At 45.7% G+C, this 14,220-nt stretch overlaps 1 protein-coding gene across 2 annotated transcripts in view; it reads right to left on the bottom strand.

Moving 5' to 3' along the window:
* The window catches only part of TCF7 (transcription factor 7), a gene marked incomplete at its 5' end in the record, with an annotated part of 1,449,389 nt that overhangs the window by 454,326 nt on the left and 980,843 nt on the right, over window positions 1-14,220 (bottom strand). For both annotated transcript variants that reach the window (XM_082255193.1, XM_082255194.1), the window contains one exon: window positions 12,665-12,827. In XM_082255193.1, coding sequence (XP_082111319.1) covers window positions 12,665-12,827 — 163 coding nt within the window. The remainder of the gene's footprint in view (window positions 1-12,664; window positions 12,828-14,220) is intronic.

Genomic DNA, 14,220 nt, shown 5'->3' with positions numbered 1-14,220 from the left:
TGTAGTACTCCCGAAACCGGGTAAGGACCCCCACCACTGTGCCAGCTATAGGCCCATCTCTCTCCTCAACGCTGATACCAAGATTCTGGCCAAAATTATGGCGCTTCGCCTCCAAGACCATATTGCGTCCTTGATCCACCCTGACCAGGCGGGATTCATGCCCCTCCGAGAAGCCCGGGACAATACTGTCCGGGCTCTCCATGTGCTCCACTGGGCTCAGCATGGACCGGACAGATTTCCCTGTCTGGCTCTATCCCTGGATGCGGAGAAGGCCTTCGACAGGGTGGCCTGGCCATACCTGTCGGGGGTTCTTCGATCTCTGGGGCTCGGGTCCCGTATGTTGGGGTGGATCTTGGCCCTATATCACGGCCCAAGTGCCAGGGTCAGGGTGAACGGGTTGCTGTCGGATCCCTTTCCCATTTATAATGGCACCCGACAGGGTTGTCCCCTGTCACCCCTTCTTTTCGCCCTGGCCCTGGAACCCTTTTTGAGGAGAGTGAGGGCACTGTCTGACATTGCTGGTGTTACGGTGGGTGGTACGGAACATAAGGTGTCGGCATATGCCGATGACCTGCTGTTCTATCTTACCCGACCACAGCTCTCCCTCCCTGTACTGGTACGAGAGCTGGATCTGTTCGGGCGACTTTCCAATTTCAAGGTCAATTATGATAAATCTGAATTGCTACCTATTCATGTACCCCCCGACCTGGCTTCGACTCTACGGCGATCCTTTGGCTTTAGATGGCGGGCCGGAATCTTGCGGGTGCCCCGTGGATTCCTTCGGGCGATCGTGGACTGTCGGCCTGGACGTCACCCCTGACTGTGGCCACACTCCGCATCTGGGATGGCCTTAATGCGTCTGGCGCCATGTCTTCCGGCGTGTCCCCTTTGGCTCCCCTGGGGGGATTTCCCTGGTTCCCCCCGGGGGAGGATGTACGCTTTTTTCGCTCTTGGAACGCTGATGGCAAACTGTACTGCGGGAAATTTGCCCCGGCAGGCACTTTGCTGCCCCTTGCGACTTTGCGCGATCGCTTCGGTGACTTTCCGATGTCTGACTGGCGCTATAGGCAACTGACTGACTTTTTCGTCACACTCCCAACTGCTCCACGCCCGATAACTGGCCTCTCGGACTTCGAGAAGTGGTTTGTCGACCCTCCGGAGTCCCGCCACCTACTGTCGCACATGTACAAATTGTTATTGAGCGGGGTCTCCTCCTCGCCTCCCTATTTCATGAAGGAATGGGAGAGAGAGCTGGGGGTGGAATTTTCCCCTCCACAACTCTCTCGCATTCTGCGTTTGACCCATGTCTCCTCTATTAGCACCAGGATACAGGAGTCGGCCTATAAATTTGTGGCCCGATGGTACAGGACCCCTGCCAAGTTGGCTCGGATATTTCTGGGCTCGGACCCCCATTGTTGGAGGGGCTGCGGTCAGGTGGGCACTTTCCTCCACATTTGGTGGGAGTGTCCCCTACTGCAGCCCTTCTGGGACGCTGTACATCTTTGGGTATCCAAGCTGTCGCTCACCCCTCCTTCCCGTGCTCCCCTTCAATACCTGTTCCATGATACACACTCCTCGATCAAACGCTACAAACGTAGTATAGTTCCTTTCCTGCTGAACGCCGCCAAGTGCCTCATACCGAGGCATTGGCGGAGTTCCGCCTGCCCCACGCTCTCTGAATGGAAAAAGGAGGTCAACCTAGTGATGGAAGCCGAAAGACGTGTTCTCACGTCACAGGGTAGGGAGGAACGCTTTAAGGACACTTGGACGGGGTGGATGTATTACTCTGATGAGATCTCGGATGAACACACTCCTAATATTAGCGGCTGAACTCTAGGACTCCTACCTGGTCTTCTCCAGCCCGGGGCCCGCGCCCCCTGCACGGACCTCCCTTTCCCTACCTGTTTTATCCTTCATGTTTGTCTTTTCCCCTATACTATCTCTCCCCCCCCTTTTTTTTTCCCTTTTTTTTTTTCTTGTCTCTCTGAGGCCAGTAGTCGCTTCTGCGGCTGTATAAACTGTGACACGGACGTTAATGTGTACAGATGCTGGAACTGTGTGTGGTGTCTGTCGGGCCCTCCGGCCTCCTCTGCGGGGATCCCTTTTTTTGGGCGGCACTGACAGACACAGCGCATCCTGGGGGTCCATAATTGTATTTGCTGTTTGGCCGATATTGGCACACGCTTTCACAATGACTGATTAATTGACCCCTATGGACTTTTTTTGTTTCACTAATGATGTCCGGACTGAACATAATGCCGATTGTGCCTTTTCTGTGTTTTTTTTTTTCTCCTACATGCACTTATGCACTTCTTTGCTATTTTATATTTCTGTATGTTGTTTTGAATTTGTTAAATAAAGATTATTTAAAAAAAAGAATACTGTATTTATACTGTTCTTCAGGCATTCAAAACTCATAATGCAGTTATGACCCAATACAGTTTAAGCTAAATGTGTGATGCCCATATTAGTAATAATTTCTAATATGTATATGACCAAAAAGCTGACTAGACTTGAACTACTTTTGATTGACAGAAACACATAGTAATATTCTGATATAAACCATAGTATGGTATGACCTTTTCTCAAGCTAAAAGGGTTACCTTTTGTAACATATACATTCTTTAAAACAATAACCAAACTTACAAATGGATAATCAATTTCAATAAAGAATATATATATCAAAACACACAATTCCTAGCGAACTATATTAAATAACTTAACCAACTTAAATAACTAACTATTATAGATAAACCACTATTCTCTTCATAAAAGATATATTCATGTGTCCAGTTTAGTATGTCTCAAATATCTCTGAAGTTATATTTGACAGGTTAGCCACTGACCTGTTGACCTCTCAAGCAATAAACTCTGGACAAGAGAACAAATGGAAGACAACTGGACAAGATGACATTCATACTTCTATTTTAGGATTTGACCTTATGCCAGGTTCCCAGTAACATGTTTTAAAGAGAACCTGTGAAAGTTGGCATAATTGTAAAATCCATGATAAAGCCGAATTAATAAAATAATTCTACAGGATCATAGATAGGTGGTAATAGTACAGCGCCAACTTATATCAAGCACAAATGATAGGCAATACTGCTTAATGTATAGTCCAACAAAAATGTAGATATATTCCAAAAGGTCAGATAACAGGAAGTCCAACACCAGGAGATGGTATCAGGGTAGGAGAAGGAAATCACCACATGCATCAAACAATAAAGATGTCCTCTTACCGGAACCAATTGAGCACTGGTTAGGGTAGGTCAAAATAGGCATGTGTTCAAATGATTCCCTAGACCAGGCAAATCTCCGGAAAGCAAACAAATCAATGAAGGTAGCGATTCCAAAAACTCCACTCAGGTGTTCAGCCTTACATGACCCATATACCTCCAAAGATAGAGAACAAACTCCAATGGCATAGTAAACTTCTTTATTAGGTAAAAGGCAAATAAAATTGGCAACTCACATGTCCACCAATAGATAGCGCATGGAATATTAGGTAGTCAGAATAAGCATATCGACGTACATGCGGACGTGTCTGACGCATTTTGTTACAAGTAGGACCAGGGCCGATCCTAGGGTAACAGACGCCTGGGTGCAGAAATATTTATGGCGCCCCCCGTGTGGGCGTGGTCATCTTACCAACTCCTCCCCTTTCCTAATGGGACCTGGAGGGGGTCTCTCCAAGGAACACAGAGAGGGCCTCTGTTAGAGAGTCTGTTAGAAAGAGCCCCCACCAGGCCCCATTAGAGACTACAATGGGGTTGTATCATGGGACCTGGAGGGGGGTCTCGCGAACAGAGGTCATCTCTGTGTGCATTTTAAAGTCTATGTTAGAAAGACCCCCCACCAGGCTCCATTAGAGACTACAACAGAGTCTAATGGGACCTGGAGGGGGGTTTATCTTACAGAGGTCCTCTCTGTGCCTATTGGAGAGTCTCTGATAGAAAGAGTCCCCTCCATCCCCGATGAGAGACTACATTAGAGTGTCACCAAACAATAGAAAAATAAACAATATTATATTAATTAATAGCACTTTGATGCCCAGGCCCAAGACTAGAAGACTTCACTTACCTTAAATAATGGGTACTGGGGCTGGCTGCTGGTCCTGGGGTCTGGCTTCTGGGACTGGGTCCTGGCTTCTGGGGCTTTGCTGCTGGTCCTAAGGTCTGGCTGCTGGGGCTGGCCTGCTGGTCCTGGGATCTGGCTGCTGGTCCTGGTTTTTGGGGCTAGGCTGCTGGTCCTGTATTCCGGCTGCTGGTCCTGGGGTCTGGCTGCTGGTCCTGATTCTTGGCTCCTCTGTGGTGTGCCGGTCTCTGTGGTATGCTGGGCTCTGTGGTGCTGGGCTCTGTGGTATGTTGGGCTCTGTGGTATGTTGGGCTCTGTGGTATGCTGGGCTCTGTGGTGCTGGGCTCTGTGGTATGTTGGGCTCTGTGGTATGCTGGGCTCTGTGGTGTAAAGCTCTTGTGTGATATCTCAGCGGGGCTGGGGCTGTCACTGTGAGAACGGCGCCTCCATAGTCCCGACTCACAGGCGGAGTGATATCAAATGCACTCCGCCTGTGAGAGGAGGAGCCGTACAGAGAAAGCAGGCGGCTGCAGTAGAGAGCAAAGCTGCTGCTTCCTCTGTACGGCTCCTCCTCTCCAGGGCTGGTGCAAGGATTTTTGGCGCCCTAGGCAAAATAAAAACGTTTTACTATGCATTAAACTTCAGTCTAAGTTACAGTCAGGCTCGGTTTCCACTAGTGCGGCTACGAAGTCGTGCTACTTCTAGCGCAACTTCCTAGCTTAAGTTGTTTGCGGCTTTCAGTGAGACTTGTCCCTCATTATAGAGGGAAGTCGCACTGAAAACGGCTCAAAAGTAGTGCACGAACTACTTTTGAAGTCGCCGCAACTCAAGACACGGCAGTGGAAACGGGCCACATTGAAAACAATGGCTTTTGACTTGCTGTGCGACTTGACAGGCTAGGGTAGTATACGGACAGGCTAGGGTAGTATATGACAGTGGGATCAGTGGCAGTGCTGGTGGGGGATGGGGAAGGGACTTCTTTTCCATGTTGCTCATGAGTAGGGCAGCCCATTGAAATGAATGGGCAGCCCTACATGTGATGTATAAAAACCACACCTGCGCTTTTGTGCAAAAAAAGCTAAACTGTGTAAATTCAAAATAACAGATTTTCTCCAAATATGTAGTGTTCATAGAATTGCACTACCATGTAAATGGCCGTGAACACTGTGCTCTGCTCTATTTATTGAGGACAGTTAACTTGTATTGAGTGGTTAGGTAATGTGGGGAATTAGACTTTGATAACAGAGGGTTAATGGAATGGTCATAAAGTTTCTTCACATTATCTGGACATACACAGAGTGTGTGGGGGGTGTATGTAGTAATAGCTTAATCATTCTCATCTCCCTGCAATCAAATCCTCCTGATAAGTGCTGATGTAAAACAGCCAGCTTATCTCCTTAAATTTACTTTTCTTAGAACATCAGCTCACCCCCTCCTTGCACAGTGTCAGCAGAACCCACCTCCAGGTTCTCTGAGCAGACACTGAGATGGAGGGAATCTAAGAAAATCAGGGCACAGATAGAATGTACAGGAGATTTCTGGGGAAGATAGAAAAAAAGAGTTTGGGAGCTGTAGTGGGACAGTCACTGCTGTGGGCAAGTATGTAATGTGCATTAGATGATAAGTGTGTGCACGCCTATGAGTACTCACTTTGGCTCCGTGGTGTCTGACACTAGCAGCAGTGACACCTCTGCCGAGATCAGCTCCAGCCCTCCACATTCAGCCCTCACGAGTCAGCTGACCTTTAGTCTCCGCCCCCCGGCCAGGCTCCAAAGACAGCCCATCTGCTGATGCTGCTTTGTGTCCCAGCTCACTGGGATGCACCATCTGCCCGCCTGGAGGGGGGGGAGACATGGAGCTTGTCGGTCCAGAAGTCCCCTTTCCTTCTGCTGTCTCTAACCCGGACAATGAGGAGGGGGCATCTCCGGCACCCCTGACTTATGTGCACTAATAGCAGCGGCCCTGCACACAAAACTGCTAGAAAAAAATGTGGGTGTCAATTTGCCTCCCCCACTGTCGCCCCTCCCCTCAGCTCACAACTACAAAGGATATAGCAGGCAGCTCCGAGGCTGCAGTGAGAGACTTGCGGTCGGGAGAGGATAGTGCGCCCCCCACCATGCGGCGCCTGGGCGCACTGCACCCTAAGAACCCGCCTGGGATCGTCCCTGAGTAGGACATTGTCAAAGGCAAAGCCTGCACCCATTGTCACGCTTTATATACAGTAAATGCAGGAAATCCTATCCCGGGGTCCCAGAAGTCGCGGAGGCCGTAACTGCGTCGCACCGGAAGCCACGTCATTAACGGAAGTGCCTCACTTCCGGTTACGATCCACCAACAAGCAACGTGCGTTCCAGCACTATGCTATGTGGATATCCCGGAAGGACGCACCTCCCTCTCGCTGGTAGTGGGCTGATGCTTGCGCTCCAATCAAAACTACTTGCTAACCGGAAATTAACAGCAGCATCCTAACATCCACCTCGGGGACTCCATAAAAACATTTTACATTCTGAGGGTCACCAAACACATTTAGCATTCGCAAAACACATTTAAGACATACCCAAGCATACCACACAGGAAAAATGGATAAAAACTGTGATAGGTAGCCGGACAAGCTTATCTGACAATCATAGGAAAAACAGAGAAAAACCTAAATTATGAACTAAACAATACTGGCCTACATAAACCATGAGTATCTTCTAATAAAAACACATATGAACATTATTAGATGTCACATATAAATGATTCAGATATTACAATCTAAAACCAATAATAAATATAAATAAAGACCTAATATTGGTCTTAATAGGAATATAATAAACATGATAAAAAGTATTTAAATTCTTAATATAAAATCACTAAAAAAAGGAAGAATCACTAATAATAAAAGAAAGTGGCGAGAACCCCAATATGGGTATGGAATGGGACATCAAACCGCACACCGGAAACTGAAGTCCCCACTCAATTGAGGATCAACTGTTACCAATGACGCAGTTGACATCCCAGTCCACGTTCAAACCATGTGGCGTGTAACACTTTAATTCGTAAATCCAACGTGTCTCCTTTTTGGAAATCTCGCGTCTCAAATTGCTCCCCCTCCATTGGGCCGTATATTGGTCAATGTCTATAATAGATGTACCAGTGGCTTTCTTATTATGGCACTCTAAGTAGTGCCGGGGAAACACTGTGCTTAGGAAAGCCACGTCTGATGTTCCCCAGGTGTTCATTAACTCTCACCTGCATAGCCCTGATGGTCCTTCCAACATATAGGTAGCCACAAGGGCATTCCAAAAGGTACACCACATTCTTAGAGGAACAAGTGTTAAAGGACCCAATAGTGTAACTTTTGTGTGTAGTTCTGGATTGGAAAGAACTGATTCTCCTATCCTTAATAGCATTTTCTCTACACACCACGCATTTTCTACATGGGAAGAACACATTAGTTTGGGGAAAGAAGGAAGCTTTGACTGGTCGGTCAACAATGTTAGGAGCCCCCTTCAATCTCATAGGTGGAGCACCACGGTAGACCACTTTGATCTGATCACCCACCACCGGTGCCAAAACCCTATCATTTTGAAACACTTTCAAATGCCTGGAAAAAATCCTTTTGATGTCCCTGTATTGTTGGGTATATGATGTAATAAAGGGCAACCCAAAATCAGCGTCAGGTGCCTTACTTTTTGGGTCATCCAGCAACATCTCAGACCTATCCCCATTTGCCACCTCATAGATCACCTCATCGAGCTCCACCTCAGCATAGCCCTTGTCCAAAAACCTCCTCCTAAGGACTTGGGCTTGCTGAAAGTAGTCCGCCAAGTGGGTGCAGTTTCTCCTCACCCTGAGAAACTGGCTCTTGGGAACAGACTTCAGCCAAGAGGGGTGGTGGAAATTGTCCATACAAATGAACCTGTTACGATCTATGGTCTTAAAATATGTGGTGGTCACTAAATCAACAACCTGGAAAGGAGCTTGGACATTACCCATCAGGCGCTGGCAGGGGCCAGCATAGAGGAGGAAGGAGTAGAGGAGACGCAGGTATCAGTGGTAGGCTGCTGGGTGACCGTTAGGAAGGGTAGTGGGAAGAGTGTCAGGGAGGCCAGTCCTGAGTTGGTACACCCTAACAAATTTGCCAAATTGCAGGTTGAGGGGGTTATCAGCTCAGGGGTGGCAGTGCTGGAGCAGGTGCCCTCCCCCAGCTGCCAGGGGAGTGGCGGCTCCAGGAGGAAGGGGGGCCGAGATTCAGGAAAGGTTAGACAGGTTGTGGTAGTTGGGGACTCAATCATCAAGAGGACAGAGAGGGCAATCTGTCGAAAAGATCGCGGTAGCCGGACAGTATGTTGTTTACCGGGCGCTTGAGTTCGGCACATCGTGGATCGAGTAGACAGATTATTGGGCGGGGCTGGGGATGACCCAGCGGTCATGGTGCATGTGGGCACTAATGACCAAGTAAAAGGAAGGTGGAGGATCCTAAAGTATGATTTCAGGGACTTAGGTAATAGATTGAGGAATAGGACCTCCAAGGTGGTTTTCTCTGAAATACTGCCTGTACCTCGAGCCACACAGGAGAGGCAGAAGGAGCTTAGGGAACTTAACAAGTGGCTGAGGAATTGGTGTAGGAAGGAGGGGTTTGGGTTCCAGGAGAACTGGGCTGACTTCTCAGTCGGCTACCGTCTCTTTAGTAAGGATGGGCTGCACCTTAATGGGGACGGTACAGCTCTTTTGGGGAGAAAGATGGCCACCAAGTTGGAAGGACTTTTAAACTAGAGCCCATTTTTCATTGTAGGTTATTGGAGTATTTTTTATAATCATTATCTCTGTGTCATTGCACCATATATGACACAGTCACAGTGTTATTTGTACATAGTAATTCATGCACTTTTACATTGCACATTAATAAAAATGTTTTGGTCATACCCAGATAGAGCCTATAGTTTACATTGCAACAACTCTACCTCAGGATTGATGAATTAACAAAATATTGCACCGATTTTTTTCCGCACTAGCACTTTTCCTTTTTATTTTTTGAATTTACAGAGATTTTTTATTTTTACCTCACACCTAAATAGAGCCCACGGTTCACACTACATTAATATATCTCAGTACTGATGAACTAACAGAAACTTCCATAAGTAACTTTTACCTATAGGTAAGCCTATAATAAGGCTTCCCGATAGGTAGTGTAAATACAGTATCTCACAAAAGTGAGTAGACCCCTCACATTTTGGTAAATACTTTATTATATCTTTTCATGTGACAACACTGAAGAAATGACACTTTGCTACAATGTAAAGTAGTGAGTGTACAGCAGTGTAAATTTTATGTCCCCTCAAAGTAACTCAACACACAGTCATTAAGCTCTAAACCGCTGGCAACAAAAGTGAGTAGACCCCCTAAGTGAAAATGTCCAAATTGGGCCCAATTAGCCATTTTTTCCTCCCCGATGTCATGAAACTCATTAGTGTTACGAAGTCTCAGGTGTGAATGGGGAGCAGGTTTGTTAAATTTGGTGTTATCACTCTCTCATACTGGTTACGAAGTTCAACATGGCACCTCATGGCAAAGAACTCTGAGAATCTGAAAAAAAAGAATTGTTGCTCTACACAAAGATGGCCTAGGCTATAAGAAGATTGCTAAGACTCTGAAATTAAGCTACAGCACCGTGGCCCAGACCATACAGGGGTTTACCAGGACAGGTTCCACTTAGAACAGTCCTTGCAATAGTCGACCAAAGAAGTTGAGTGCATGTGCTCAGCGTCATATCCAGAGGTTGCCTTGGAAAATAGCTGTATGAGTGCTGCCAGCATTGCTGCAGAGGTTGAAGGGGAGGGGAGTTAGCCTGTCAGTGCTCAGACCATACGCCGCACACTGTATCAAATTGGTCTGTATGGGTGTCATCCCTAAAGGAAGCCTCTTCTAAAGATGATGCACAAGAAAGCCCACAAACCGTTTCTGAAGACAAGCAGACTAATGCCCCGTACACAAGTACCGATCGTCGGCCGAACGATCGGCCGTCTTTTGTCCAGGGCTGTCGGTGTCTGTTGAAAAGTGCAAAAGACTGCACAAGAATTTTGTCCGCCGACTACAGCCGACTGCAGAAGTGATGTCATGTAATGGTTAACTTTCCCTGTGTTTTTTCTTTTCTGAGCATGCCCAGTCTTGCAAATCTGCTGTCTGTCGGCCGAATTCTGTACTGACTGGCGAACAATCGGCCGCTCTGGTGTCGGCATACAAAAATTGTCATGCTTGCAAGACAGATTCTTTTCGGCCGAAAGTGCGCTGTCGGCTGTCGGAGGCATCATACTAACAAGCCGAAAATCGGCCGATCGTTCGGCGGCCGAACATTTTCGGCCGACAATCGGTACGCGTGTACGGGCCTTAAGGACATGGATTACTGGAACCATGTCTTGTGGTCTCATGAGACCAAAATAAACGTATTTGGTTCAGATGGTGTCAAACGTATGTGGCTGCAGCCAGATGAGGAGTACAAAGACAAGTGTGTCTTGCCTACAGTAAAGCATGGTAGTGGAAGTGTCATGATCTTGGGCTGCATGGGTGCTGCTGGCACTTGGGAGCTACAGTTTATTGAGGGAACCATGAATGCCAACATGTACTGTGACATACTGAAGCAGAGCATGATCCCCTCCCTTCTGAGACTGGGCCGCAGGGCAGTATTCCAACATAACGACCCCAAACACACCTTCAAGACGACCACTGCCTTGCCAAAGAAGCTGAGGGTAAAGGTGATGGACTGGCCAGGCATGTCTCCAGACTTAAACCCTATTGAGCATCTGTGGGGAATCCTCAAACGGAAAGTGGAAGAACGCAAGGTCTCTAACAGCCACCAGCTCTGTGATGTCATCAGAGAGGAGAGGAAGAGGACTCCAGTGGCAAAATGTGACGCTCTAGCGAACTCCATGCCCAAGAGGCAGAGGCGTAACTAGAACCTTCAGGGCCCCGATGCAAGAAACCATGAAGGGCCCCCCAGACCCCTGGCCGGGGCCCTTCCCTTCAAGCCCGGGGCTCTTCCCACTAATCCTGGGGCTCTTTAATCTCATTGCATGGCCTTTTATTATGGTCCCGCATCAGGATCCTTTCACAAGTTCTGCAGTGGGCCCCCTTCCTGCAATCTTGGGGCCTCCCCACAGTGGTGAAATGCCAGGGCCCGGTCGCAAGTGTGACCTTTGAGATCCTAGAAGTTCACCCACTGGTTTGCTACCGGGCCCCCTGGAGCATGGGGCCCGGTAGCGATTGCAACCCCTGCAACCCCTGTAGTTACGCCCCTGCCAAGAGGGTTAAGGCAGTGCTGGAAAACAATGGTGGCCACACAAAATATCGACACTTTGTGCCCAATTTGGCTTTTTTAACTTAGAGGTGTATTCACTTTTGTTGTCAACGGTTTAGACACTAATGGCTGTGTGTTGAGTTATTTTGGAGGGGACAGCAAATATACACCATTATACAAGCTGTACACTCACTATATTATATTGTAGCAAAGTGTCATTTCTTCAGTGTTGTCACATGAAAAGAGAAAATTTAATATTTACAAAAATGTGAGGGGTGTACTCACTTTTGTGAGATACTGCATCTCCTAAACGGACACCGTTTAGGAGATATTTACTGTGCAAGCAGCCAGTGACATCACTGGGGCATGTGCACTGAAGGAACAGCCACCTTTGCCGTTCCTTCAGACCCCTGTGCTGTAATCAGCAGCTCTGCGCATGCGCGGGAGTGACATAATCGCGGCTCCGGCCAGTCACAGAGCCAGAGTCCCCGAACCCAGAAGCAAGATGGGTGAAGATGGGCCTCCCTTCAGCCCTGACATCTCAGCACTGGAACAGCTTAGTTTTAAGGTAAGTTTTACATAATGTGCTAGTATGCAATGCATACTAGCACATTATGCCTTTGCCTTGCAGGGTAAGAAGAAAAAGAAAATCATTCCAGCGGTTTACAATCACTTTAAATTAAATTTTTGGATGGCATGGAGAACTGTGTTTACAGACCGGGATCTTTGGAAGTATTCCTTTCCTAATTGAATATACTATGTACTGCAGATTTTATAATTAACATCTTTGCAATTTTATGTTAAGGAAAATTATTCTGAAACTGTTCAACAATTTTTAGACACAGCTTTTAACAGATTGGTGAACCTCTGCCAACCTTTACTTTTGAGACACTCTGACGCTCTAAGATGCTCATTTTATACCTAATCATGTTATTGACCTGTTGGAGATTAAGCAAACTAGTTGAAAAATGTTCTTCCAGTTCTTTCTTGTTAGTACCATTTATTACACCCAGCATTTTGTTGCCCTGTCCCAACTTTTTTGAGGTGTGTTGCTGCCATCAATTTAAAAATTACTTTGTTTCTTAAAATGGTAAATTTTTTAAGTTTCAACATTTGATACATTTTCTAATGTGAATAAAATATGGGTTGATGACATTTGCACTCATTGCATTCTGTTTTTATGTAGATTATACACAGAATCCTACATTTTTTTGGAATTAGGATTGTACATTGTTCTCCCCTGGGCTGCTGTCAGAGGCCACAGCTCTGAACGCAAAATAAATTACATTCTTTTGCTATAAAATAACTCACCCTCCTTCCAAGAATCTGGTTGATGGCTGCACTCTCTTTCAGTGTGCATTCAGCAATCACCTTTGCTCGCATCTCTTTCATGTACAACATAAAGGCATTCAGAGGCTTTTTAATAGTGGGCTTCTTAGGCTCCTTCTCTCTTTTTTGTTCTGAATGGGACTTCCTTTTTATGAGAAAAAAGAAAAAAAAAAAAAAAAAGGTCACCTTACAATAAAATTCATATTGTGGTTCCCATGTTTACAAACCCATTATTGTTACATAGTTGGTAAGATTGAAAAAATAAACCAGTCCATCCAGTTCAACCTGTGTGGATGTGTATGTGTTTATGTCACTACCATTTCCCACATCTCTGTATATTGTGTTCACTGAGATGCCCATCAAAATGTTTTTGGAAAATCTTCACACTCTCAGCTGACACCACCAACTGTGTGAAGGAGTTCTACATCCTTACAGTTTTAACAGTAAAAAACAAAACATTTTGCAGTATAACCAATTCAATACCGGGCACTTTCATCCCCTTCGTGCCCAGGCCAATTTTCAGTGCTATTACACTTTGAATGACAATTGAGCGGTCATGCAACACTGTACTCACATGACATTTTTACAATTTTTTTCACACAAATAGAGCTTTATTTTGGTGGTATTTGATCACCGCTGGGTTTTTTAAAAATCTTTTCCTAAAGTGAAAAAGACAGAAAATTAAAAAAAAAAAAAAAATAATTTTTCTTATTTCGGTTATAAAAGTTTGCGTATAATTTATTTTTCTTAAATTTAGGCCAAAATCTATTCTGTTACATTTTTTGGGTGAAAATACACCAAATCAGTGTATATTTTTTAGTCCAATCGTCGATCATTTCTTGAGGCACAAAAACGCCAGGACAGTACAAATGTCTCCCAAAAGTAGACAGAACAGTATTTAGTAAGAGGCATGACGAGTTTTTTGAAGTTGTAATTTTTTGTCACAATTTTTGGAATTTTTACATATGGTCACTAGTGCAGTACAGCATTGTTATATACCGGGCGTGGCGGTGATCAGGCACACTGACTGGTGACAGTATGTAAAAAAAAAAAATTCCATTTTCTTTTTTTACGATTTTTTTTTTTCGTTTTTTTTTAACAAACTGTGGCCAGAGCAATACAGCGTTACCATAGTATCACTGTACTACTCTAGGGAAGTGATCAGTTTTTTTTACTAGGGAAGTGATCAGTTTTTTTTACAAATTATAATTGTTTATACCAGTGAAGTTCACTGGTAAAAGCAACCATTTTTACTGAATAAAACATTCATTTGGTGTGTTTTGTTGTGATTATCTGTGATTGGCCACAGCTAATCATATGGTACAGATGGGCTGTGTTTGGCCCTGTCTGTACCATGTGATCACTGTGACCAGTCGCAGCTAGCATTTGTACACAATGGATGGCGTGAAAGGAAGCCCTCCATTGTTTACAATTGTCATGTGATCTGCTGTAAATAGTCACATGGTATTGCAGTGGGTCAGTACACTGATCAGTCAGCGAGCTGATGGACAGAGTCGGCGACAGGTTACATATAGTTA

This window comes from Pelophylax lessonae (assembly GCF_965119305.1).
Source record: "Pelophylax lessonae genome assembly, chromosome: 4".
NCBI classification, from domain to species: domain Eukaryota; kingdom Metazoa; phylum Chordata; class Amphibia; order Anura; family Ranidae; genus Pelophylax; species Pelophylax lessonae.
Note: the sequence above shows the minus strand (reverse complement) of the source record. Positions and strands in the feature narration are given on the sequence as shown.